The sequence below is a fragment of the Zonotrichia leucophrys genome, chromosome 27, assembly GCF_028769735.1.
Source record: "Zonotrichia leucophrys gambelii isolate GWCS_2022_RI chromosome 27, RI_Zleu_2.0, whole genome shotgun sequence".
Classification (NCBI taxonomy): domain Eukaryota; kingdom Metazoa; phylum Chordata; class Aves; order Passeriformes; family Passerellidae; genus Zonotrichia; species Zonotrichia leucophrys.
Genome location: NC_088196.1, coordinates 4,297,641 through 4,322,519, shown reverse-complemented (window position 1 = coordinate 4,322,519; position 24,879 = coordinate 4,297,641). Strand labels below are relative to the sequence as shown.

At 60.6% G+C, this 24,879-nt stretch overlaps 1 protein-coding gene and 1 non-coding gene across 3 annotated transcripts; one reads left to right on the top strand and one right to left on the bottom strand.

Annotated features, from left to right (window-relative positions):
- The first annotated feature begins 1,950 nt into the window (after positions 1–1,950).
- TRNAI-UAU (transfer RNA isoleucine (anticodon UAU)) lies at positions 1,951–2,040 on the top strand. Its single transcript is given in 2 exon segments — positions 1,951–1,988; positions 2,005–2,040. It is a non-coding gene; the product is annotated as a tRNA-Ile (tRNA).
- Positions 2,041–3,256: 1,216 nt separating this feature from the next.
- CACNB1 (calcium voltage-gated channel auxiliary subunit beta 1) lies at positions 3,257–23,670 on the bottom strand. Of its 2 annotated transcripts, none has more exons than XM_064733715.1 (14): positions 23,436–23,670; positions 20,296–20,382; positions 17,660–17,779; positions 16,129–16,251; positions 15,890–16,026; positions 15,706–15,782; positions 13,952–13,971; positions 13,739–13,819; positions 13,588–13,646; positions 11,859–11,968; positions 9,328–9,479; positions 9,115–9,210; positions 6,840–7,025; positions 3,257–4,852 (listed from the first exon to the last, which is right to left on the bottom strand). In XM_064733715.1, the coding sequence occupies exons 1-14, from the start codon at positions 23,520–23,522 to the stop codon at positions 4,523–4,525; spliced, it is 1,665 nt and encodes a 554-aa protein (XP_064589785.1). In that variant the 5' UTR covers positions 23,523–23,670; the 3' UTR covers positions 3,257–4,522. The 2 variants fall into 2 exon arrangements, with proteins under 2 accessions (XP_064589785.1, XP_064589786.1); XM_064733716.1 differs by lacking the exon at positions 13,952–13,971 and adding an exon at positions 15,362–15,513 and having other exon boundaries at positions 23,436–23,610.
- Between the last annotated feature and the right edge of the window lie 1,209 nt (positions 23,671–24,879).

The window sequence follows — 24,879 nt, the reverse complement described above, 5'->3', positions numbered from 1 at the left end:
GCCTGGCTCATGCCACCCGCCGCCGGGCACCTCTGGGCATGGATGTTCTCCCTGCCCCAAAACCCGCCCGATGCCGCCGCGCTGGGCAGGAACCCCGGCACGGAGATGGAGGAGGTGAGGAATGGGGGGACACACACGGGTGAGGGGTCCTGAGGACAGCCAGGGTGGGCACCGAGTGCGGTTTGTAGCCAGGGTGGCAGCAGGGTGGGCACGGGAGTGGGTAGGGGCAGAATTTACAGCCAGGGTGACACAGAGTGGGCTCAGGGTGGGTCAGCGTTTTCGAGGGTAACTCAGGGTGGGCTCCCCGGAGATTGCCAGAGCGCAGGGTGGGCACCGAGTGCGGTTTGTAGCCAGGGTGGCAGCAGGGTGGGCACGGGAGTGGGTAGGGGCAGAATTTACAGCCAGGGTGGGCTCAGAGTGGGCTTAGGATGAGCTCAGAGTGGGCACAGAGCTGGGTTTGCAGCCAGGGTGGAGCAAGGGTGGGCACGGGAGTGGGTAGGGGCAGAATTTACAGCCAGGGTGGGCTCAGCGTTACGAGGGTGGTTTGGAGCCAGGGTGGGCTCAGAATTTGCAGCAGGGTGGGCACAGAGCTGGGTTTGTAGCCAGGGTGGCAGCAGGATGGGCACGGGAGTGGGTGAGGGCAGAATTTACAGCCAGGGTGGGCTCAGGGTGAGCTCAGGGTGGTTCGGAGCCAGAATTGGCAGCAGAGTGGGCACAGAGCGGGGTTTGTAGCCAGGGTAGGCTCAGGGTGGGCTTAGGATGGGCTCAGAGTGGGCACAGAGCGGGGTTTGTAGCCAGGGTGGGCTCAGAGCTGGGTTTGCAGCCAGGATGGGAGCAAGGTGGGAACGGGGGTGGGTGAGGGCAGAATTTACAGCCAGGGTGAGCTCAGGGTGGGATCAGGGGTACGAGGGTGGGTTGGAGCCAGAATTTGCAGCCAGGGTGGGCACAGAGCGGGGTTTGTAGCCAGGGTGGGAGCAGGGATGGAAGAGAACCAGCGTGGGCTCAGGGTGGGCTTAGGATGGGTTCGGGCTGGGCACAGAGCTGGGTTTGCAGCCAGGATGGGAACTGAGGTGGGTGAGGGCAGAATTTACAGCCAGGGTGGGCTCAGGGTGGTTCGGAGCCAGGATTTGCAGCAGGGTGGGCACCGAGCGGGCACAGGGCGGGTGCAGAAGTCACAGGGGACGGGTTTGCAGCGGGTGTCACCGCAGGGTTCTGCCGGGGACGGGGACACGGGGGCTGATTCCAACCGGGAATGGACAGGGGGGCTCTGTTTGAAGCCGGGAGTGGACATGGGGGTCCATCTCCATCCAGGGGGGCACACGGGGAGGTCCGTTTGAAACCAGGAGTGGACACAGGGTGTCATGTTCGCAGGGTGAAGGGTCCATCTCCATCCCGGGGTTACACTGGGGGGTCCATTCATCCGGTCACAGCGGGTCATCTCATCGTGGTACATGGGGTGTCCATCTCCATCCGGGGTCACACTGGGGGTCATTCATCGGGTCAAGGGGTGTCATCTCCATCGGGGTACACGGGGGGCTTCCATCGGGTTCATGGGTGTCATTCCATCGGGGTTGAAACGGGGTGTCCATCTCCATCCGGGGTCATTCCCTCCGGATCAACGAGGTGTCCATCTCCATCCCGGTCCTGGGGTCACCCATCTGGGGGGTGCCATCTCCATCCCGGGGTCACACTGGGGAGGTCCATCTCCATCCCGGGGTCACACGGGGTGTCCATCTCCATCCGGGGTCACACTGGGGTGTCCATCTCCATCCGGGGTCACACGGGGGTGTCCATCTCCATCCCGGGGTCACACTGGGGTGTCCATCTCCATCCCGGGGTCACACGGGGGGTGTCCATCTCCATCCGGGGGTGTCCATCTCCATCCCGGGGTCCCCCGGGGGTGCGGCGCGGGGCCGCCAGGGGGCGCGGTGGCGGCGGACAGCGCGGGGCGCTCCAGTGGCGCAATCGGTCAGCGCGCGGTACTTATAGGGCGGTACACGAGCGATGCCGAGGTTGTGAGTTCGAGCCTCACCTGGAGCACGACTTTTGTAGGGGCTTCGCGGCTTGTATTGCCCCCCCCTGCCCGGCCGCTGGGTTTTCTTTTCCCGAGATAAAAATCCTAGAAGCGCTGCGGATGGAGCCCCCCAGCCTGACAGAGCGCTTGGCCCCCTAAAATCCCCCCACACCTTAAACAGATCGGGTTTTGCGCCATTCCCAGCCTGTCTCGGGGTCAGGGAGTGAATGGGGTGGGGGATTCGGTGTGCCCCCCCCCCCGATGTACCATGTCCCCTCTCCTCCGCAGGTGACCCCGTGCAGCCCCGCCACCCCCTGTGCCCAGGGGCATTTCTGTGACGAGCACTTCGGGCTGTGCCTGCCCACGCGGCCCGAGGGCCACTACTGCCGCCACGACCCCCACTGCGCCCCCGGGCTCGTCTGCATGTTCGGCAAGTGCCAGCAGCCCGCGGCCCCCGGGCAGGACGGTGAGTGGGGGGCTGGCATGGGGGGGACACGCTCTGAGAGCCTGGGGGGACGCGGAGCTGGAGTGATGCTAAACCAGGGGGTGCTGCGGGTCCCCTAATGCCACTTTCTGTGCCACCAGGAGCGCGGTGCCAGCGGGACGAGGAGTGCGGGCCCGGCGGCTGCTGTGCCCGCCAGCACGGGGAGCGGGTGTGCCAACGGCGCCTGGCACTGGCCCAGAGCTGCCACGTCCCCCCCGGGGGTCTCGCCTTCAGCATCAACCAGGTGTGCCCATGCCAGGCCGGGCTGGTGTGCCGACCCTCGGTGCCCTCCAGAGAGTGAGTAGGGGGTGTGCCGGGCCGGGCGGGGGGCATGGGGGTGTCACCGATGTCCGAGGTGTCACCGATGTCGCCGATGTGTGCTCTGTCGCAGGAGAGCGTTCGAGTACCGGCCGGAGAAGAGCGAGTGGCGGTGCCGGCAGCCCTGAGTGCCCGCGGTGTAATTTATTATCTGTAAATATCGCGACCACAGCGTGTCCCGAGCGCCGGCCCAGCGCCGATAAACCCATCCCCGGGGCGGTGGGGGGGCCTGGAGCCCCCCGACCCCTCCGTTGGATCCTCGCTCCTTCCTCTTCCTCAGAGCCGGGCGGGTCCTGGCTCCATCCTCACTGCAGAGCTGAGCTGTGCCCGGTCCAGCCGCGGTGACCGCAGCCCCTCCACGTCCCCCTGTGTCCCTCTCTGTCCCCCTGTGTCCCCCTGTGTCGTGTCCCCCCGTGTCCCCAGCAGGCTCAGGCAGGGGGGACAGGTCTCACCGAAATGTTTATTACAAAGAACCAAGCGAGCGGGGCGAGTCCCCCCGACCCACACACACACACACACACGCACACACAAATCAACGAGAATAAATAAATAAAATACATTTTTTTTTGTCGGGACTTTTAAATTAAAAGTTGGTGGAGTGACATAAATTACGGGACGTCCCTCTGCCCCGCCGCCCGGATTTTTGGCCGCTGGGGCAGGGGGGGCTCAAAGCACTTGGCAGGCAGTGACACCGAGTCCCCCCCCTCGAAAATAAGGGGGAAACTGAGGCACACGTGGGTGGCGGCTTGGCAGCGGCAGAGCTGGGTGCCCCCAAGCCCCCCGACCCGGGCTGGTGGTCTGGGTAAGGCAGTGACCCCGGGGACCCCCAAAAATGGGGGTGGGGGGCAAGGGGCTGCCCCCAAAGTGGGACAAGCCCCGTCCCGCGGTGAGGGCCGGACGTGGGGGTGTCCCCAGGGCCACCCTGGTGTGGTCACCCCGCAGAGCTGAGGGGGGGGGGGCACAGGGGATGCCCCGGGGCGGGCACAGGACAAGGCAGTGCCCCGGGGTGCGGGGACGGACAGAGGCTCACGGACAGACGGACAGACGGACACGGCTGGACAGGGCGAGCGTGGACAGGCACGGCGGGGTGGGTGGGGTGGGGGGGGTTGGAACGGGAAGGGAGGGGGGGCTGGGGAATGGGGGGGGGGTCGGGGCCTGGCAGTGCCAGGACAGCGGGACCCCCCCGGCAGGCCAGGGCTGGGCAGAGCTGTTAGCACAGGTTAGACCCCCAAAACTGGCTCAGATTCACCCCCCACCCCCCGATTCAGGCAGAGCCCCTCCAAGGCAAACACATGCAGACCCCCCCCTATCCCCACACCTCGGGGGGCGCAGCGGGGACCCCCCAGAGCCCTGCACACACACGCATGCACCCCTTGGCAGGGCAGGGGGCTGGGGGGCAGTGCCAGGCACCGCCAGGCTGGGGGGCAGCTGGCGGGGACCCCCCCAGGGGCACGGCCAGCTCCGGGCACCCCGCAGCCGAGAGCACCATGGAGAAGCGGGGGGCAGGGCTGGGGAGGGGGGCACGGCCCCCACCCCGCGCCGGGGGCACGGGGACACGCGGGGTCCCCTTTGGTCACTTGCTGTCCCTGCAGGAGATGCTGGGGGGCTGCGGCAGGGGGAGACCCCCAGGGCACTGCTGGCCGGGCACAAAGGGGGGGCACAAAGGGCCCGCACCCCAAAACCAGCGCTGCCCGCACCCCCTCATCCTAACGCATGTAAACGTCCCGGCCCCAGCCCTCTCCGTCGCTCTGGCCCAGCGGCTCCTGGCCCTTGGCTCGGTCCCAGGAGCCGGGCGGGGGCTGCGGGCCGGCCCCGGGGGTGCCCGGCGGCTCCTCCTCGACGGGATCCATCTCGATGTCCATGCAGCACGAATCGCCGGGCTCCGAGTCCCGGCTGCCCGCAGCCTCCGTGTCGAAGGTGTCCTGGCGGGCCAGGCTGCGGGGGCCCGGCCGGGAGGGCGGCGGGGGGACCCTGCCCTGCCCGCGGCCCCCCGACTCCTGCCGGGGGCGGCCGTGCTCCCCCTCCGGGTGCGGAGCCTGGGTGCGAGAAGCGAGCACACCATGCGGGGATGGACGGGCTGGGGGCGCTCCGGGAGGGGGTTAGTGGGGGGTTAGTGGGGCACACACGCTCCTGGCCAGCCTCTGGTGGGTGACACGGTGGCAGCGGGGCTGGGGATGGGGAGGGGGAGCGGCACCAGCAAGGCAGGCTCGCTGGGAGATTTAGCGACACAAAACACAGGACACGTGTCCCCTCTCTGTCCCCTCTCTGTCCCCAGCCCTGGGATGGGGCTGTGCCCCCCAGCCAACCCACCCAGGACACCCCCAAACTGTCACCCCCACCCAGAGGTGTGGGAATGGGGTCTGGCAGCCCCAGGAAGGCACAGGGTGGGTCTGGAAGGGGGCAGATCCCGGGGGATCCCAATCCCCTGGGCAGCTCCAGGAGGAGGCACAGATTCCCAGCAGACCCCAAATGTGGGGCTGGCAGCAATCCCAGGCAGGGAGAGATGCCCAGGATGGCCCCAATCCATCCAGGAATGGGAGCAGCTCCCTGGGGTGACCCCAATCCCAGACCAGCCCCTGCAGTACCCCTGGGTGGGGGGGCACAGGTTCCCAAAGGAACAATCCCAGGGCTGGTCCCACTCCTGGGGGGCTCTGTGTCCCCTTGGGGACCCCAATCCCATGGGCTGCCCTCATCCCAGGGTCCCCAGGGTGGGTGAGCCCACACCTTGGGATCACAGTCCCATGGGTGACCCTAACACAGGGGTGGCCCCAATCCCAGGGTGGAGAACCTGACCCCAGGACAGGTGACCCCAGGGATGGCCCCACACCTGGAAAGGGCCACAGTGCCATGAGGTCACCCTGATCCCAGGTGTCCTCAGGGACAATCCCACAGTTCTGGGGGGTCACATTCCACTGGAGTCACCCTGATCCCAGGACAGGTGACCCCAGGGACAATCCCACTGTTGTGGGGGGCCACATTCCCCTGATCCCAGGACAGGTGACCCCAGGGATGGTCCCACAGTTGTGGGGGGCCTCATTCCCCTGAGTGACCCTGATCCCAGGACAGGTGACCCCAGGGACAATCCCACTGTTGTGGGGGGCCTCATTCCCCTGAGTGACCCTGATCCCAGGACATGTGACCCTCAGGGACAATCCCACACCTGGAAAGGGCCACAGTCCCCTAAGGTCACCCTGATCCCAGGACCAGGGACAACCCCACACCTGGGAGTCCCATGGAGTCACTCTGATCCCAGGACAGGTGACATCAGGGACAATCCCACAGTTGTGGGGGGGCCACATTCTCCTGAGGTGACCATGATCCCAGGACAGGTGACCCTCAGGGACAATCCCACACCTCTGGGGAGGCTGTGACTCCCTGGGCTGTCCCTGATCCCAGGACAGGTGACATCAGGGACAATCCCACACCTCTGGGGAGGCTGTGACTCCCTGGGCTGTCCCTGATCCCAGGACAGGTGACCCTCAGGGACAATCCCACAGTTGTGGGGGGGCCACATTCCCCTGATCCCAGGACAGGTGACCCCAGGGATGGTCCCACAGTTGTGGGGGGCCTCATTCCCCTGAGTGACCCTGATCCCAGGACATGTGACCCTCAGGGACAATCCCACACCTCTGGGGAGGCTGTGGCTCCCTGGGCTGTCCCTGATCCCAGGTGACATCAGGGACAATCCCACACCTCTGGGGAGGCTGTGACTCCCTGGGCTGTCCCTGATCCCAGGACAGGTGACCTCAGGGACAATCCCACACCTGGGGAGGCAGACAGTCCTGTGGAGTCACCCTGATCCCAGGTGACCTTAGGGACAATCCCACACCTGTAGGAGGCTGTGACCCCCCAGGCCGCCCCCAATCCCAATGCCTCTGGGGTGTCCTCGCTGTCCCCAACGTCCCCGATGTCCCCTCCGCCACCTCACAGCGCGTGCTCCTCCAGGGGGGCTCCGGGGGGGCTGGGGGTGGCCTGGCGGCCCCAGAGGTTGAGGTTCCTGCGCAGGGAGGTGAGCACCTGTACCTGGAGGTTGGAGACGGGCGCGGGGCTGGCGGCCAGCGCGGCCGTGGCCATGGTGCGGCTCAGCAGCGGGTTCGGGGGGTTGCTGCTGGGCGGGTGCGTGGCCTTCCAGTAGGCCTCCAGGTACTCGGCCAGGTGCTCGCACGCCTCCTCCAGCTGGTTCTCGTCCAGAACGATGTCGAACATCTCCTGCGGGAGGGACCCGGGAGAGCTGGGGCGGGGCGGGGACATGGGGCGGGGCGGGGACAGTGGGACAGGAAGGGCAGCTGGATATGGGGCAGATCCTATGGGACAGGATGGGGACATGGGGCGGGGTGGGGACAGTGGGACAGGAAGGGCAGCTGGATATGGGGCAGATCCTATGGGACAGGATGGGGCCAATGGGACAGAGCCTATGGGACCGGAGTGGGGACAATGGGATGGAGTGGGGCAGGTGGATATGGGGCAGAGCCTATGGGACAGGGTGGGGACAGTGGGACAGGAAGGGCAGCTGGATATGGGGCAGAGCCTATGGGACAGGATGGGGACAATGGGACAGAGCGGGGCCAATGGGACAGAGCCTATGGGACAGGGTGGGGACAATGGGATGGGGTGGGGCAGGTGGATATGGGGTGGGAATAATGGGACAGGATGGGGACAATGGGACAGGGAGGGGACAATGGGACAGGGAGGGGACAATGGGACAGGGAGGGGACAATGGGACAGGGTGGGGACAATGGGACAGGGAGGGGTACCTGGACATGGGGCAGAGCCTATGGGACAGGATGGAGACAGTGGGAGAGGGTGGGGACAATGGGACAGGGAAAGGCAGCTGGATATGGGGCAGAGCCTATGGGACAGCTTGGGGACAATGGGACAGAGAGGGGCAGCTGGATATGGGGCAGATCCTATGGGACAGGATGGGGACAATTGGACAGAGTGGGGCCAATGGGACAGAGCCTATGGGACAGGATGGGGACAATGGGACAGGGAAGGGACAATGGGACAGGATGGGGACAATGGGACAGAGTGGGGCAGGTGGATATGGGGTAGGAATAATGGGACAGGATGGGGACAGTGGGACAGAGCCTATGGGACAGGGCGGGGACAGTGGGACAGGAAGGGGTACCTGGCAATGGGGTAGAGCCTATAGGACAGGGTGGGGACAGTGGGACAAGGAAGGGCAGCTGGATATGGGGCAGATGCTATGGGACAGGATGGGGACAGTGGGACAGGGAGGGGACAATGGGACAGAGCCAATGGGACAGGGTGGGGACAATGGTACAGGGAGGGGTACCTGGCAATGGGGCAGAGCCTATGGGACAGGGAAGGGACAATGGCATAGGGAGGGGTACCTGGATATGGGGCAGAGCCTATGGGACAGGGTGGGGACAATGGGACAGGGAAGGGCAGGTGGATATGGGGCAGAGCCTATGGGACAGGGTGGGGACAATGGGACAGGGAAGGGCAGCTGGATATGGGGCAGAGCCTATGGGACAGGGTGGGGACAGTGGGACAAGGAAGGGGACAATGGCACAGGGAGGGGTACCTGGATATGGGGCAGAACTTATGGGACAGGGTGGAGCCTTAGGGGACAAGGTGGGGACAATGGGACAGGGAAGGGCAGGTGGATATGGGGCAGAACCTATTGGACAGGTGGGGACAATGGGACAGGGAGGGGACAATGGGATGGGGAAGGGACAATGGGACACAGCGGGGCAGCTGGATGTGGGGTGGGAATAATGGGACAGGGTGGAGCCTTATGGGACAGGATGGGGACAATGAGACAGGGAGGGCTACCTGGATATGGGGCAGAACCTATGGGGCAGAGAGAGGACAATGGGACAGGGAAGGGGAGGTGGATATGGGGCAGAGCCTATGGGACAGGGTGGGGACAATGGGACAGAGCCTATGGGACAGGGTGGGGACAGTGGGACAAGGAAGGGGACAATGGCACAGGGAGGGCTACCTGGATATGGGGCAGAACCTATGGGACAGAGAGAGGACAATGGGACAGGGAAGGGGAGGTGGATATGGGGCAGAGCCTATGGGACAGGGTGGGGACAATAGGACAGAGCCTATGGGACAGGGTGGGGACAGTGGGACAAGGAAGGGGACAATGGCACAGGGAGGGCTACCTGGATATGGGGCAGAACCTATGGGACAGAGAGAGGACAATGGGACAGGGAGGGACAGCTGGACATGGGGCTGGGCCAATGGGACAGGTCAGGGACAACGGGACAGGGCACGCAGGGTGGGGTCAGCCCGTGTGGCACCACGGTGACCAGGGCACACTCACAGGCGGGCACTGTGCCAGCTTGTCCGAGGCCACCATCTGCACGTTGAGGTGCTTGGCCTGGGACTTGCCCCTGGACTTGACCAGCCTCTGCAGCACCTGGGCACGAGGGGACAGCAAAGTGGCCTCTGTGGGGACGCTGCCAGCAGCTGGCACTGCCAGGTGTCCCCAGCGGGGCAGGGAGGGGCTGGCACTGCCCCCGGTGCCCGCACCCACCTTGGGGGAGGTGATTTTGATGTAGACGATGATGGGGGCCAGCGAGGTCTTGGCCAGCTGCGCCGGGTGGTTGATGGTGTCGGCGTCCAGGGCCACCAACTGCAGCGTCCGCGCCAGCTCGAAAATGCGCTCGGTCTCACTCTGCACCTCGGCTGCCAGGGCACAGGGCACAGGGGACAGTGACCGAGGGCAGGGACACGTGGGGACAACGTGGGGAGGGGCAGGGGACACAGGGACAGCGTGGGGAGGTGCTGGGTTGAGCTTTGTTCTGACTTAGAGGCGTTGGAAAAATTTTATATTCAGCCTCATGTGAAGGGTGGGACGATACAAGTGCTATAACTGATGTTAGCGCAGTTAGAAGTTAATTTATTAGGCTGTTTATTAACTATTTCCTAATATTAAGGAAATTTATTAACTGTTTCCTAATTTAACTATTTCCTAATATTAAGGAAATTTATTAACTGTTTCCTAATATTTAGGAAATTTATTAACTGTTTCCTAATTTAACTATTTCCTAATATTAAGGAAATTTATTAACTGTTTCCTAATATTTAGGAAATTTATTAACTGTTTCCTAATTTATTAACGATTTCTTAATTACACTATAAGTGTTGCTTGGCCTATTAATTTTTGACACATTTTGCTGCAAATGTCTTAAAGGAAATAATTTAGAATTACCATTTGTGGGTTCTAATATAAAGTAGCTTTCATTAAAATATGTATATTCTATATATCTCTAAAGATATATAGAATATATATATTCATCTGGGAGTGAGCCAGGGACAAATTTGAAAGATATATAGAATATATATAAATTTATTCATATTTAGACCTATATATTCATATAAATGTATGTTCATATAGAAAAAATATATATTAGAATATATATATCTATATATACCTATATATCTATATATTAATACATATCCTATAAATACAGATATCAGTATATATCAATATACATAAATATAAATATATCAATATGTAACTATATATTCATATATATATGCATATATATGAATATATATCTAAAATAATATATTCTATCTATTCATAGATAATATAACTATAAATAAGTATACATATTTATATATAAATATAGAGATATATTTAAAATATATAGATATAGATATATACATTTCTATATATAGATATACTATACATAAAAAATCTAGATATATATATGTATATATATCTATATATAGATATAAATATTATACGTATATACTCTATAGATATAGATATATAACAATATATAAAAATAAATATATAGATGAATATATAAAATATATATATTTATATATAAATATATATATAGAGATATATTTAAAATATATATAGATATACATAGATATAGATAGATATACATATCTATATATAGATATATTCAATACAGATATATATCTATATATCTATATTTATCTATATATCTATATATGTTATACGTATATATTTTCTATATAGATATAGATATATAACAATATATAAAAATAAATATATAGATGAATATATAAAAATATATATATTTATATATAAATATATAAATATATCTGGGGCCTGTCCCATGGCTCGGCCACCTCGGTGTCACCACAATATATAAAAATAAATATATAGATGAATACATAAAAATATATATATTGATATATAAATACCTATAGAGAGATATATATTTAGATAGATAGATATACATATCTATATATAGATATATTCAATACAGATATATATCTATATATATATATTTATCTATATATTTTATACGTATATATTTTCTATATAGATATAGATATATAACAATATATAAAAATAAATATATAGATGAATATATAAAAATATATATATCTATATATAAATATATAAATATATCTGGGGCCTGTCCCATGGCTCGGCCACCTCGGTGTCACCAGCACAGCTCCCCCACCCCAAACCACACACACACACACACACAGATGCCACCAAGGTGTCCCCAACCCTCAGGTTGTGTCCCCAAGGCCACCTTGGGGGGGGACAGGGGGGTCCCTGTACGTACCCAAGACATCTGTGACGGGAGCAGGGGAGGAAGGAGGCAGCACGGAGGGGAGGAGGAACCCAGAGAAAAGAGAAATGGGAACAGAAAAACACAATAGAGATGATGGAGGAGGAGGAGGAGGATGATGATGGGGAGGAGGAGGAGGATGCGGAGGAGGAGAAGGAGGAAGGAGGAGGAAGAGAAGGAGAAGGAGGAGGAGGGGGCTTAGGGGTCCTTGGCCATGTCCCCCCTCACTGGAGGAGGAGGAAGGAGGATGGGGGGGTGGAGAAGGTGGAGGAGGAAGAGAAGAAGGAAAAGGAGGAGGATGGGGAGGAGGAAGATGATGATGATGATGATGGCGAGGAGAAGGAGGAGCACAGGGTCAGTCACCCCCATCCCCAGGAGCGGTCTGAGCCCCCCCAAATTGGGTTGGGGTGATACAGATGGAGGCTTGGGGGGGATCCCATGGGGAGTTTGGGGGGTCTGGGATCTTGGGGGTGTTTTTGGGGTGCCACGGGGGCGGTACCCAGGCTGGAGCGGGTGCTGGAGCGCTCGATGATGGTGTGCTTGCTGGGGTTGTTGAGCACGGAGCGCTTGGCCAGGGAGATGTCGGCTGTGACCCGCGTGATGGAGATCCTGGGGACACAGAGGGGACAGCCCGCAGCCACGGTCACCCCACAGCCACCCCCGGGACCCCAGTGTCACCCCACAGCCACCCCTGGGACCCCAGTGACACCCCACAGCCACCCCCGGGACCCCAGTGTCACCAATGTCACCCCACAGCCACCCCGGGACCCAGTGTCACCAGTGTCACCTCACAGCCACCCCGGGACCCCAGTGTCACCCCACAGCCACCCCTGGGACCCCAATGTGACCAATGACACCCCACAGCCACCCCCGGGACCCCAGTGTCACCAATGACACCCCACAGCCACCCCCGGGACCCCAGTGTCACCAGTGTCACCCCACAGCCACCCCCGGGACCCCAGTGTCACCAGTGTCACCCCACAGCCACCCCTGGGACCCCAGTGTCACCCCACAGCCACCCCTGGGACCCCAGTGTCACCAGTGTCACCCCACTGCCACCCCTGGGACCCCAGTGACACCAGTGTCACCCCACAGCCACCCCTGGGACCCCAGTGTCACCCCACAGCCACCCCCGGGACCCCAGTGTCACCCCACAGCCACCCCCAGGACCCCAGTGTCACCCCACAGCCACCCCCGGGACCCCAGTGTCACCAATGACACCCCACAGCCACCCCCGGGACCCCAGAGTCACCCCACAGCCACCCCCAGGACCCCAGTGTCACCAATGTCACCCCACAGCCACCCCCAGGACCCCAGTGTCACCAGTGTCACCCCCACAGCCACCCCCGGGACCCCAGTGTCACCAATGACACCCCACAGCCACCCCTGGGACCCCAGAGTCACCCCACAGCCACCCCCAGGACCCCAGTGTCACCAGTGTCACCCCACAGCCACCCCCGGGACCCCAGTGTCACCAGTGTCACCCCACAGCCACCCCCAGGCCCCACTGTCACCCCACACCTGGCTCCTCTATGGCTTCAGGGGTCCCTTTGTGGATTTAGGGGTTCCACCATGGGGTCAGAGTTCCCCACATGGATTTAGGGGGTCCTCTGTGGGTTCTTCATGGGTTTATGGGTCTCCCTCCCATGAGTTTAGAGGTCCCTCTATGGTGTTAGGGGTCCCTTTATGGGTTTAGGGGTTCCCTTGTGGTTTTAGGGGCCCCCACACGGATTTAGGGGTCCCTTTATGGGTTCAGGGGTCCCTCTATGGGTTCAAGTGCCCACACATGGATTTAGGGGTCCCTCTATGGGTTTAGAAGCCCCCTCTTGGGCTCAGGGGTTCCTCTCTCAGTTTAGGGGTCCATTCATGGATTTAGGGTTCCCTCTATGGGTTTAGGGGCCCCACAGGGGCTCAGGAGTGTCCTCAGGAGTTCAGGAGTGGATTCAGGGGTGGATTTAGGGGTCTCTCTGTGGGTTCAGGGGGGGTTTAGGGGTCCCTCTATGGGTTCAGGGGGGGTTTAGGGGTCCCTCTATGGGTTCAGGGGGGGTTTAGGGGTCTCTCTGTGGGTTCAGGGGTGGATTTAGGGGTCTCTCTGTGGGTTCAGGGGTCCCTCTGTGGGTTCAGGGGTGGATTCAGGGGTTGCCTCAGGGATTTTGGGGGTCCCTCAGGGGTTCAGGGGTCCCCCTATGGGTTTAGGGGTCCCCTCAGGGATCCCATGCCCCCCTCACCGTCCATCGAAGCGATGCTTCAGGAAGTCGAACAGCGCCTTCTGCATCATGTCCGTCACCTGGGGAGAGACACAGGGACAGCAGGGACACGGGGACAATGCGGGGCTGGGGTCCCCCCGAGCCCCCCGAGCGCCCCCCAGCCCCTGCTCACCTCGTAGCCCTTCAGGGAGGGCCCCACGAGGATGATGGGGCGCATGGAGGGCACCACGTCGTACGGGGGCACGTGCTCGGTCTGGGGACACAGCCGGCGGTCACCGGGGCACGAGGGGACAGGGACACCCCCGGCGGTGGCTCCGGGGTGTTTGGGGGGGCTGCAAGCAGGGGGGGGCCTCCCTCCATCCCCCCCCTCCCTGGTGCCACTCACCGACTTCTGCTTCTGCTTGGCTGCGTCCGGGGGCAGAGACACACACAGCAAAGGCAAAGGCAAAGGCATGCGTGTTATTGGGGACATGGGGACACGGGGGGACAGCCAGGGACACGTGTGTGACCCTTCAGGGGTGAGCCAGGGACACGTGTGTGACCCAGGGACGTGGTTGTGATATCCTTGGGGGTGAGCCAGGGACACACGTGTGACCCAAGGACACATGTGTGACCTTCCAGGGGTGACCCAGTGACATGTGTGTGACCCCCAGGGGTGACCCAGTGACATGTGTGTGACCTGCAGGGTGACCTAGTGACATGTGTGACCCAGTGACCTGGGTGTGACCCTCTGGGGGCGACCCAGTGACACATGTGTGACATGGAGAGTGACCCAGTGACACCTGTGTGACCCAGGGACACCTGTGTGACCCTCCCAAGGGTGACCCAGTGACCTGGGTGTGACCCTCCAGGGGTGACTCAGTGACAATGTGTGACCCAGATGTGACCCAGGTGTGACCCAGAGGAAACCCAGGGACACCTGTGTGACCCAGTGACACGTGTGTGACCCAGAGGTGCCCAGGTGACACGTGTGTGACCGGGGGCCCTGGGGACAGTGACACAGCAGTATTGTCCCCTCTGGGGTAGCTCTGGGTGCCGGGGGGGCTCTGCAGGCCTGCTCGCCCCTGCAGACCCCCCCATCCCGTGTAGTGGTAGCGCCCAAACCCCCCCAGGTTATGCCCGGTTGGGGGGGGAGGGATGGTCCATTCTCAGCCGCGGGGGGGGGTGACACACTGGCCGTGCTGGAACACACCATGCGCACACTGCAGGGGGGGCAACCGGGAGGGGGGGGCACCGGCTGGTCCATTCCATGGATGGGGAGGGGATCACAGCCGTGGACTGATCCATCGCATTGACAACACGGGGGGGGAGGTCAGCCACGTACTGATCCATCCCATTGACAACATAGGGGGTCAGCCATGGACTGATCCATCCCACGGCCCATAGGGGGGGACACAGCCATGGACTGATCCATCCCAGTGGCAGCACAGGGGGGGTCAGGCACGGACTGATCCATCCTATGGTCCATGGTGGGGGTCAGCCATGGACTGATCCATCTCATTGACAACATGGGGGAGGGATACCACCTCGGACTGATCCATCCCATTGACAATGCAGGGGGGGTCAGCCATGGACTGATCCATCCTATGGTCCATGGTAGGGGTCAGCCACGGACTGATCCATCCCAGTGTCAGCAGGAGGAGCCAGCCCCGCACTGTCCCCGGTGCAGGGCTCACCCCGTGCTGCAGCCCTGGGGCAGTGCGTGGCCCCCCAGCCCCTTGGGGGTGCCCCCAGCCCCCCGGCAGTGTTAGGGCAGGCAGCGGGTGCGGCAGGCGGGACCCGCGGGCGCCGTTACCTTCCTAAAGAAGGGGATGCGCTTGCTGTGGGCGGGGGGGGTGGTGACACTGCTCACGCTACTCTTAGGGGAGCGCTGCGCCTCCAGGGCCTCCTCCTCCTCCTCCTCTAACTCATCGGCCTCAAAGGCAAAGCTGGCCATGTCCAGGCCACCTGGGGACCGCGGGGACGGCGCGGGGGGGGAGAGAAGAAGAGCGACAATGGCGATGGGAGAACGCAGAAAATGGAGATGCTGCGAGAGGAGATGGGGGCACCCTGCCTGCACCCGTGGGGAGCTGGGGAGGGACCCCCAGGCTGGAGCTGCCTTTGGGGGGGGTGTGGGGGGGACCCCCGGGACACTCTTACCGCTGGCGGGGGGCGTGGGGCGGCGTGTCCCTGTCACCACATCGCCCAGGCTGGAGCTGGAGTTGTCACCCGATTTGCTGCGTGGGAGAGAGAGAGAGAGAGAGAACGCTGAGGGCGGGATGGGGAAGGTACAGGGAGAGATGCGCTGGGGAGGGGGGGAAACATCGGGGTGAGCCCCCCCCACCTGGAGCTCAGGCGGCTCTGCCTCATCTTCTGCTCCTGCAGCAGCCTCATGTTCTCCAGCTTGACGGGGCTGGGGATGAAGCCAACCTCGCAGCCCTCCTTCACCAGCCGCCCGATCCACCAGTCATTGTTGTATTTCTGGACATAGAAGTGAGGGGGGGAAAAAACCACAAAAAAGCCTTAAAAACCCCACAAAAGCCCAGCCCAGTGCTGTCCCCATTCCCTCGGGGGCTCTCGCACCTCCTTGATGTGCAGGAAGTCCTTGGGCTCGAAGCAGATGGCCATGCCCTGCACGGGCACGTCGTCCCCGGCCGAGGGGTTGTAGCCCACGTTGGTGCGCACGGCGAATGCCACCGGCTTGGTCTGCATGGACATGGATGGATGGAGAGGGATGGGCAGCTCCTCCCGGCTCAAAACGGGGAGATGGAACCCCAAAATGGGGAGATGGAACCCCAAAATGGGGAGATGGAACCCCAAAATGGGGAGATTTTCACCTCAAAATGGGGAGATTCTACCCCAAAATGGGGCGATCCCACCCTCTGCCACCCCAAAACGGGGAGATTCCATCCCAAAATGAGGAGATTCCACCCCAAAACGGGGAGATTCCACCCCAAAATGGGGAGATTCCACCCCAAAATGAGGAGATTCCATCCCAAAATGGGGCGATCCCACCCTCTGCCACCCCACAATGGGGAGAAGCCACCCCAAAACGAGCAGATTCCATCCCAATATGGGGAGATGGAACCCCAAAATGGGGCGATCCCACCCTCTGCCACCTCAAAATGAGGATATCCCACCCTATGCCACCCCAAAACGGGGTGATTCCACCCCAAAATGGGGAGATTCCACCCCAAAATGGGGAGATCCCACCCTCTGCCACCCCACAATGGGGAGAAGCCACCCCAAAACGGGGAGATTCCACCCCAAAATGGGGAGATTCCACCCCAAAATGGGGAGATTCCATCCCAAAATGGGGAGAAGCCACCCCAAAACGGGGAGATTCCACCCCAAAATGGGGAGATTCTACCCCAAAATGGGGAGATTCCACCCCAAAACGGGGAGATTCCACCCCAAAATGGGGAGATTCCACCCCAAAATGGGGAGATTCCACCCCAAAACGGGGAGATTCCACCCCAAAATGGGGAGATTCCACCCCAAAATGGGGAGAAGCCACCCCAAAATTGGGAGATTCCACCCTCTGCCACCCCAAAACAGGGAGATTCCACCCCAAAACGGGGAGATTTTACCCCAGAATGGGAAGATTTCACCCTCTGTCACCCCAAAATGGGGAGATTCCAACTTCTGCCACCCCAAAACAGGGGAGATCCCATCCCCTGCCATCCCAAAATAGGTGGAGATTTCAACCCAAAATGGGGAGATTCCAACTTCTGCCACCCCAAAACAGGGGAGATGCCACCCTCTGCCACCCCAAAATGGGAAGATCTCCCTTCTGCCACCCCAAAACAGGGAGATTGCAGCCCAAAATGGGGGTACCAGGGCTGGGGGGCACTGGGGGTCCCTGTGCCAGGGCTGGGGGGCACTGGGGGTCCCTGTGCCAGGGCTGGGGGCCCTGGGGGTCCCTGTGCCAGGGCTGGGGGTACCAGGGGGTCCCTGTGCCAGGGCTGGGGGCACTGGGGGTCCCTGTGCCAGGGCTGGGGGTACCAGGGGGTCCCTGTACCAGGGCTGGGGGGCACTGGGGGTCCCTGTGCCAGGGCTGGGGGGCACTGGGGGTCCCTGTGCCAGGGCTGGGGGTCCATCCCGCCTCTCCCACCTTGGCTTTCTCCAGCTGGGCCATGGCCTGGCGCTCGGCCTCCCTGCGCAGCGCCTCCCTGTCCTCCTCCAGCGACACATCCGAGTCCGAGGGGCGGCTGGTGTAGGACTCAGCCGAGCCCTGTGCGGTGGGGAGGGGGCTCAGCCCGGCCTGTGCCCCCCAGGGCAGAGAGCCCAGCCCCAATCCCGGCCCTCTGATCCCTCTGCAGGCTCTCACTGTGCCGGTGCCCAGCACTGTGGGCACTGGGAGCCACCCTGGAGCCACCCCAGTGCCACCTGGTACTGCCTGGTGCTGCTCAGTGCCACCTTGGAACCACCCTGGTCCTGCTCAGTGCCACCCCAGTGCTCCCTGGTGCCACCTGGAGCCATCCTGGTGCCACCTGGTACTGCCCGGTGCTGCCCGGTGCCACCTTGGTACCACACTGATCCTGCCTGGAGCCACCCCAGGGCTGCCTGGTGCCACCTGGAGCCATCCTGGTGCCACCTGGTACTGCCCGGTGCTGCCCAGAGCCACCTGGTGCTACCCCGGTGCTGCCCGGTGCCACCTTGGTACCACCCTGATCCTGCCTAGAGCCACCCCAGTGCCACCCCAGAGGCTCCAGTGCCACCCTGGTCCTGCTCAGTGCCACCCCAGTGCTCCCTGGTGCCACCTGGAGCCATCCTGGTGCCACCTGGTACTGCCCAGTGCTGCCCAGAGCCACCCCGGTCCTGCCTAGAGCCACCTTGGAACTACCTTGGTCCTGCCCGGTGCCACCCGGTGCTGCCTGGTACTGCCTGGAGCCACCCCAGTGCCACCCTGGTCCTGCCCAGAGCCACCTGGTGTCACCTGGAGCCACCCCGGTGCTGCCCGGTGCCACCTTGGTACCACCCTGATCCTGCCCGGAGCTACCCCAGTGCCACCCCAGAGGCTCCAGTGCCACCCTGGTCCTGCTCGGTGCCACCGGTGCCACCTGGAGCCACCCCAGTGCCACCCTGGTCCTGCCCGGAGTCACCCCGGTGCCACCCCAGAGGCTCCAGTGCCACCTGGTCCTGCTCTGGTGCCACCCGGTGCTGCCTTGTGCCACTTGGTGCCACCCTGGTCCTGCTCGGTGCCACCCCAGTGCTGCCCTGGTCCTGCTCAGTGCCACTTGGTGGTGCCTGGAGCCACCTGGAGCCACCTCAGAGTCACCTGGTCCTGCCCAAAGCCACCCTGGTACCACCTTGATCCTGCTTAGAGCCATCCCATAGCCCCTGGTACCACCCTGGTCCTGCTTAGAGCCACCCCGGTGCCACCTGGTCCTGCTTAGAGCCACCCTGGACCCCCAGTGCCGCCCCAGTGCCACCCGGTGCCCCCCGGTGCCACCTGGTACAGCCTGAAGCCACCTGGTGCTGCCTGGTGCCACCCCAGTGCCACCTGGTACAGCCCGGTGCTGCCTGGAGCCACCTTGAAGTCACCCAGTCCTGCCCAGAGCCACCCCGGAGCCCCCAGTGCCACCCCAGTGCCACCCCGGTGCCACCCCGGTGCCACCTGGTACTGCCTGCTGCTTCCCAGAGCCACCACGGTCCTGCCTGAAGCCACCTGGTGCTGCCCGGTGCCACCTCGGTGCCACCTGGTACAGCCTGAAGCCATGGACCCCTTGGTCCCAGGTCCTGCCCAGAGCCACCCCGGAGCCCCCAGTGCCACCCCAGTGCCACCCCGGTGCCACCACAGCAGGGTCACGGCAGGAAAGGGACACACACACACACACACACACACACGGCAGCTGTCACCACCGCTCCGGGAATGTGACACCGACACCGGCCCCGCTCCCGTCCCACTGCCCGGGGCCTCTGCAGGGCCGGGAGGGGACTCGGGGACCCCCCCCCCCCCCAGAGTGTCCCCCCCAGAGTGTCCCCCCCAATGTCCCCAGCGCTGTCCCCAGGTGTGGGACAGGGCGCTCTGTGGGTACCGCGGGTGGCATCGGGGACCCCCTGCTCCCCCCCAACCCCACAGGGCCACCCCAGGGACACGGTGGGTGACACATGGGACCCCTCCCCAACCCTGATTTATCCCTTTGGGGGTCACCCCAAATTTGGGGGTCACCCCGGTGTGGGGCACCCCTCCCCAAACCCCACATTGGGGACACCCCTGTCCCACAGAGGGGACACTGGGGGGGTCACCGCGCCTCACAGACCCCCCAAAACCCTCAGAGGAGCTGAGGGGGGGGCTCGGGGGGTGCTGAGGGCTGCAGTTTTGAGGGGGGGTCGCTCACCGGGACAGCCGGGGGGTCTTTGCCGGGGACCTCCATGGTGGCGGGGCCGGGCAGGGCTGGCCAGGGGCGGGGTGGGGGGGAGGTCAGGTCAGGTTTCACCCGGGTAAATTTAGCCCGGGCCAGAGGGTGGGGGCTCAAACGGGGGGGGGGGCAGGCCAAGCCTCAATTTTGGGCTGTGCCCACCCCCAACACCCCCCCCCCCAAAAAAAAAGGGGCTGCGATTTGAGGGGGGGGGGATAAATTGAGGGGAGCGGAAGGCCTGGCCTGGTGCGAGCCCACCCTCAGTTCTCGGGGTACAAAGGAGCGCTGGGACCACCCCAAAAAGCACCGGGACCCCCCCAAAAAGCACCGGGACCCAACAAAAAAGCACCGGGACCCCCCAAAAAAGCCCCGGGACCCCCCGCACCTGCCGCACGAAGCTGTTGGAGGTGGTGTCCGAGGAGGTGCTGCCGTCCGAGCGCTTGAAGCGGCTCTTGCGCCGGCTGTACTTGCCCTGGGGACAGCGGAGGGGGCGACACGAGAGGGCTGGACCCCCCCACTCAAAAAAAAATCCCCCCAAAATTCGGGGGGCAGCTCTGCACCCCCCCCCCCAGCTGCTCCAATGCCTTCCACCCCCGCCCTGCAGCTGAACCCCCATTGAGGGGGGGGGGTCGGGAAAGGGATGGGGGCGCCCCTTCCCCTTTATTGTGTGTGGGGGGGCTGTGACCCCCAAACCCGCTCAGACCCCGCCGTGTTGGGGTTGGGGTCGCAGCCCCCCCAGATTCCAGCTGCCCCCCAAATTCTAGTTTCCCCCCCCAATTAAACCAGAACCAAACAGCCCCCCCAAAACCCGAGACCCCCCGCCCCAGTATGGGAACCAACCCCCATGGGACCCCCCCTCAATCTGGGGGTGTCCCCAGTGCTCCCCACGCCCTTTTGGGGGGGTAAAATGCTGGGGGGATATTGGGGTGTCCCCCCACCCCAAAACCAGAGGGGACAAACGGAGGGAAGGGGATGAGGAGCAGGGGGGGGGCACCCCAAGAGTTTTCCCAATTCCCAAAACTTTCCCTTTTTCCCAACACCCCCCCCTCCCCAAAAACATAAACCCAAACCTGTCCAATTACGGGGGCGCCATGGATTTGGGGTCTCCCCTTTATTTTTGGGTGCTAGGACCCCAAACAGGGCGCTGGCACCCCATAATCAATGCAAACATTTGGGGAAGGACTGAACCCCATCTCCCACCCCTCAAATTCCATGGGATGCTCCCGCCCCCACCGTGCCCAAAACACCCCCAAACCTCTCAAATTACGGGGGCGCCATGGATTTGGGGTCTCCCCTTTATTTTTGGGTGCTAGGACCCCAAATAGAGTGTTAGGACCCCATAACCAACGCATGAATTTAGGGGGAAAGGCTGAACCCCAAATTCCATGAGGGCGCAATTCCATGGGATGCTCCCGCCCCCACCGTGCCCAAAACACCCCAAACCTCTCAAATTAAGGGGGCGCCATGAATTTGGGGTCTCCCCTTTATTTTTAGGTGCTAGGACACCATAACCAACGCATGAATTTAAGGGGAAAGGACTGAACCCCATCTCCCACCCCCCAAATTCCATGAGGGTGCAATTCCATGGGATGCTCCCGCCCCCACCGTACCCAAAACACCCCCAAACCTCTCAAATTACGGGGGCACCATGAATTTGGGGTCTCCCCTTTTATTTTTGGGTGCTAGGACCCCAAATAGAGTGTTAGGACCCCATAACCAACGTAGGAATTTTGGGGGAAAGGACTAAACCCCATCTCCCACCCCCCAAATTCCATGAGGGCGCAATTCCATGGGATGCTCCCGCCCCCACCGTGCCCAAAACACCCCCAAACCTCTCAAATTTAGGGGACGCCATGAATTTGGGGTCTCCCCCTTTATTTCTGGGTGCTAGGACCCCAAATAGAGTGTTAGGACCCCATAACCAATGCAGGGATATAGGGGGAAAGGACTGAACCCCATCTCCCACCCCTCAAATTCCATGGGATGCTCCCGCCCCCACCGTGCCCAAAACACCCCCAAACCTCTCAAATTAAGGGGGAACCATGAATTTGGGGTCTCCCCCTTTATTTTTGGGTGCTAGGACCCCATAAACAATGTAGAGATTAGGGGGAAAGGACTGAACCCATCTCCCACCCCCCGAATTCCATGAGGGCGCAATTCCATGGGATGCTCCCGCCCCCACCGTGCCCAAAACACCCCCAAACCTCTCAAATTACGGGGGCGCCATGAATTTGGGGTCTCCCCCTTTATTTTTGGGTGCTAGGACCCCATAACCAATGTCGGAATTTAGGGGGAAAGGCTGAACCCCATCTCCCACCCCCCAAATTCCATGAGGGCGCAATTCCATGGGATGCTCCCGCCCCCACCGTGCCCAAAACACCCCCAAACCTCTCAAATTAAGGGAGGCGCGTGGATTTGGTGTCTCCCCTTTTATTTTTGGGTGCTAGGACCCCATAACCAACGCATGAATTTAGGGGGAAAGGACTGAACCCCATCACCCACCCCTCAAATTCCATGGGATGCTCCCGCCCCCACCGTGCCCAAAACACCCCCAAACCTCTCAAATTACGGGGGCGCCATGAATTTGGGGTCTCCCCCTTTATTTTTGGGTGCTAGGACCCCAAACAGAGTGTTAGGACCCCATAACCAATGTAGGAATTTAGGGGGAATGACTAAACCCCATCTCCCACCCCTCAAATTCCATGGGATGCTCCCGCCCCCACCGTGCCCAAAACACCCATAAACCTCTCAAATTACGGGGGCGCCATGGATTTGGGGTCTCCCCTTTTATTTTTGGGTGCTAGGACCCCATAACCAATGTAGAGATTAGGGGGAAAGGACTGAACCCCATCTCCCACCCCCCAAATTCCAAGGGGGCGCAATTCCATGGGATGCTCCCGCCCCCACCGTGCCCAAAACACCCCCAAACCTCTCAAATTACGGGGACGCCATGAATTTGGGGTCTCCCCTTTATTTTTGGGTGCTAGCACCCCATAACCAATGTAGAGATTAGGGGGAAAGGACTGAACCCCATCTCCCACCCCCAAATTCCAAGGGGGCGCAATTCCATGGGATGCTCCCGCCCCCACCGTGCCCAAAACACCCCCAAACCTCTCAAATTAAGGGGGGCGCGTGGATTTGGTGTCTCCCCCTTTATTTTTAGGTGCTAGGACCCCAAACAGGGTGTTAGCACCCATAACCAGCGTAGGAATTTGGGGGAAAGGCTGAACCCCATCTCCCACCCCTCAAATTCCATGGGATGCTCCCGCCCCCACCGTGCCCCAAAACATCCCCAAACCTCTCAAATTACGGGGGCGCCATAGATTTGGGGTCTGCCCCTTTATTTTTGGGCGCTAGCACCCCTAACCAACGCATGAATTTAGGGGGAAAGGACTGAACCCCATCTCCCACCCCCCAAATTCCAAGGGGGCGCAATTCCATGGGATGCTCCCGCCCCCACCGCGCCACGGGGGGGTGTGGGCGATGCTGTCACCCCCCAAAAAAAGCCCCAAAAGGGGGTGTCACCTGGAGGGCGGCGTTGTCCAAGACGTCCATCTGGATGTCCTGCGTGGAGCTGTAAGGGGTCCGGGCCATGCCGCCTTCCCGCACCATGGGAGCGCCGCGCTCGCCGGGATTTTTGGGGGTTTTTTTGGGGATTTTTTGGGGTTTTTTGGGATGGGTGGGAGGGAAGGGAAGGAGGGAAGGAGGAGGGAGGGAGGGGAGGGAAGCGAAGCGCGCACACGGCACACACACACACAGAGAGGAAGAGGATGACGATGAAGCTCAGGCCTGGCCCCCGCGGTGACGGAGGAGGAGGAGGAGGAGGAGGAAGGAGGAGGAAGATGGGCGGCCGCTCCCGCACCGCTTTGCCGGGGGGGATGGGGGATGCGGGAATGCGCCCCCCACCCCCATAAAGGGGGTGCCCCCCAATCTCGAGCGGGGGTGGAGGGGGTCGGAGCATCCTCGAATTTTGGGGGGAGTTTTGGGGGGATCCAACGCTCCTCTCTCGTCCCCAGATTGGTGCCCAGCGCGGTTTTAGGGCTGGGGGGGACCCAAAAATCCTCATTGTCTCCCCAAAGCCACCCCAGGGAGAGACCCCACACCCCGATGGGACAAGGTTGCCCCAAAAATCCGATTTTTTCCCCCAAAAACCTCCGCAGGGTAGCACAGGAAGAGCCCCTCATACCCTGCTGGGACAAGGTTGCCCCAAAAATCCGATTTTTTCCCCCAAAAACCTCCACAGGAAGAGCCCCCCATACCCCGCTGGGACAAGGCTGCCCCAAAAATCCGATTTTTTTTCCCCCAAAAAATCCTCATTTTCCCCCCAAAGCCACCCCAGGGAGAGACCCCACACCCCGATGGAACAAGGTTGCCCCAAAAATCGGATTTTTTCCCTGAAAAACCTCCGCAGGGTAGCACAGGAAGAGCCCCCCCCCCACAGTCTGATGGGACATGACTGCCTCAAAAATCTGATTTTTCCTTCCAAAAACCTCCACAGGGAGAGCCCCCCATACCCCGATAAGACAAGGTTGCCCCAAAAATCGGATTTTTTTGCCCCAAAACCACCCCAGGGTGAGCACAGAGAGCACCCCATACTCTGCTGGGACAAGGCTGCACCAAAAATCCGATTTTTCCTCCCAAAACCACCCTAGGGAGAGCCCCCCATACACTGCTGGGACAAGGCTACCCCAAAAATCCCCATTTTGCCCCCAAAAACCACCGCAGGGAGAGCCCCCCACACCATGATGGGACAAGGCTGCCCCCAAAATACTCATTTTCCCCTCAAAAATCCTCATTTTCCCCTCAAAAATCCTCATTTTCCCCCCAAAACCTCCACAGGGAGAGCCCCCCACACACTGCTGGGACACGGCTGCCCTAAAAATTCGCTTTTTTCCCCCAAAACTTCTGCAGGGTGAGCACAGGGAGAGCCCCCCCACACTCTGATGAGACAAAGCTGCCCCAAAAATTC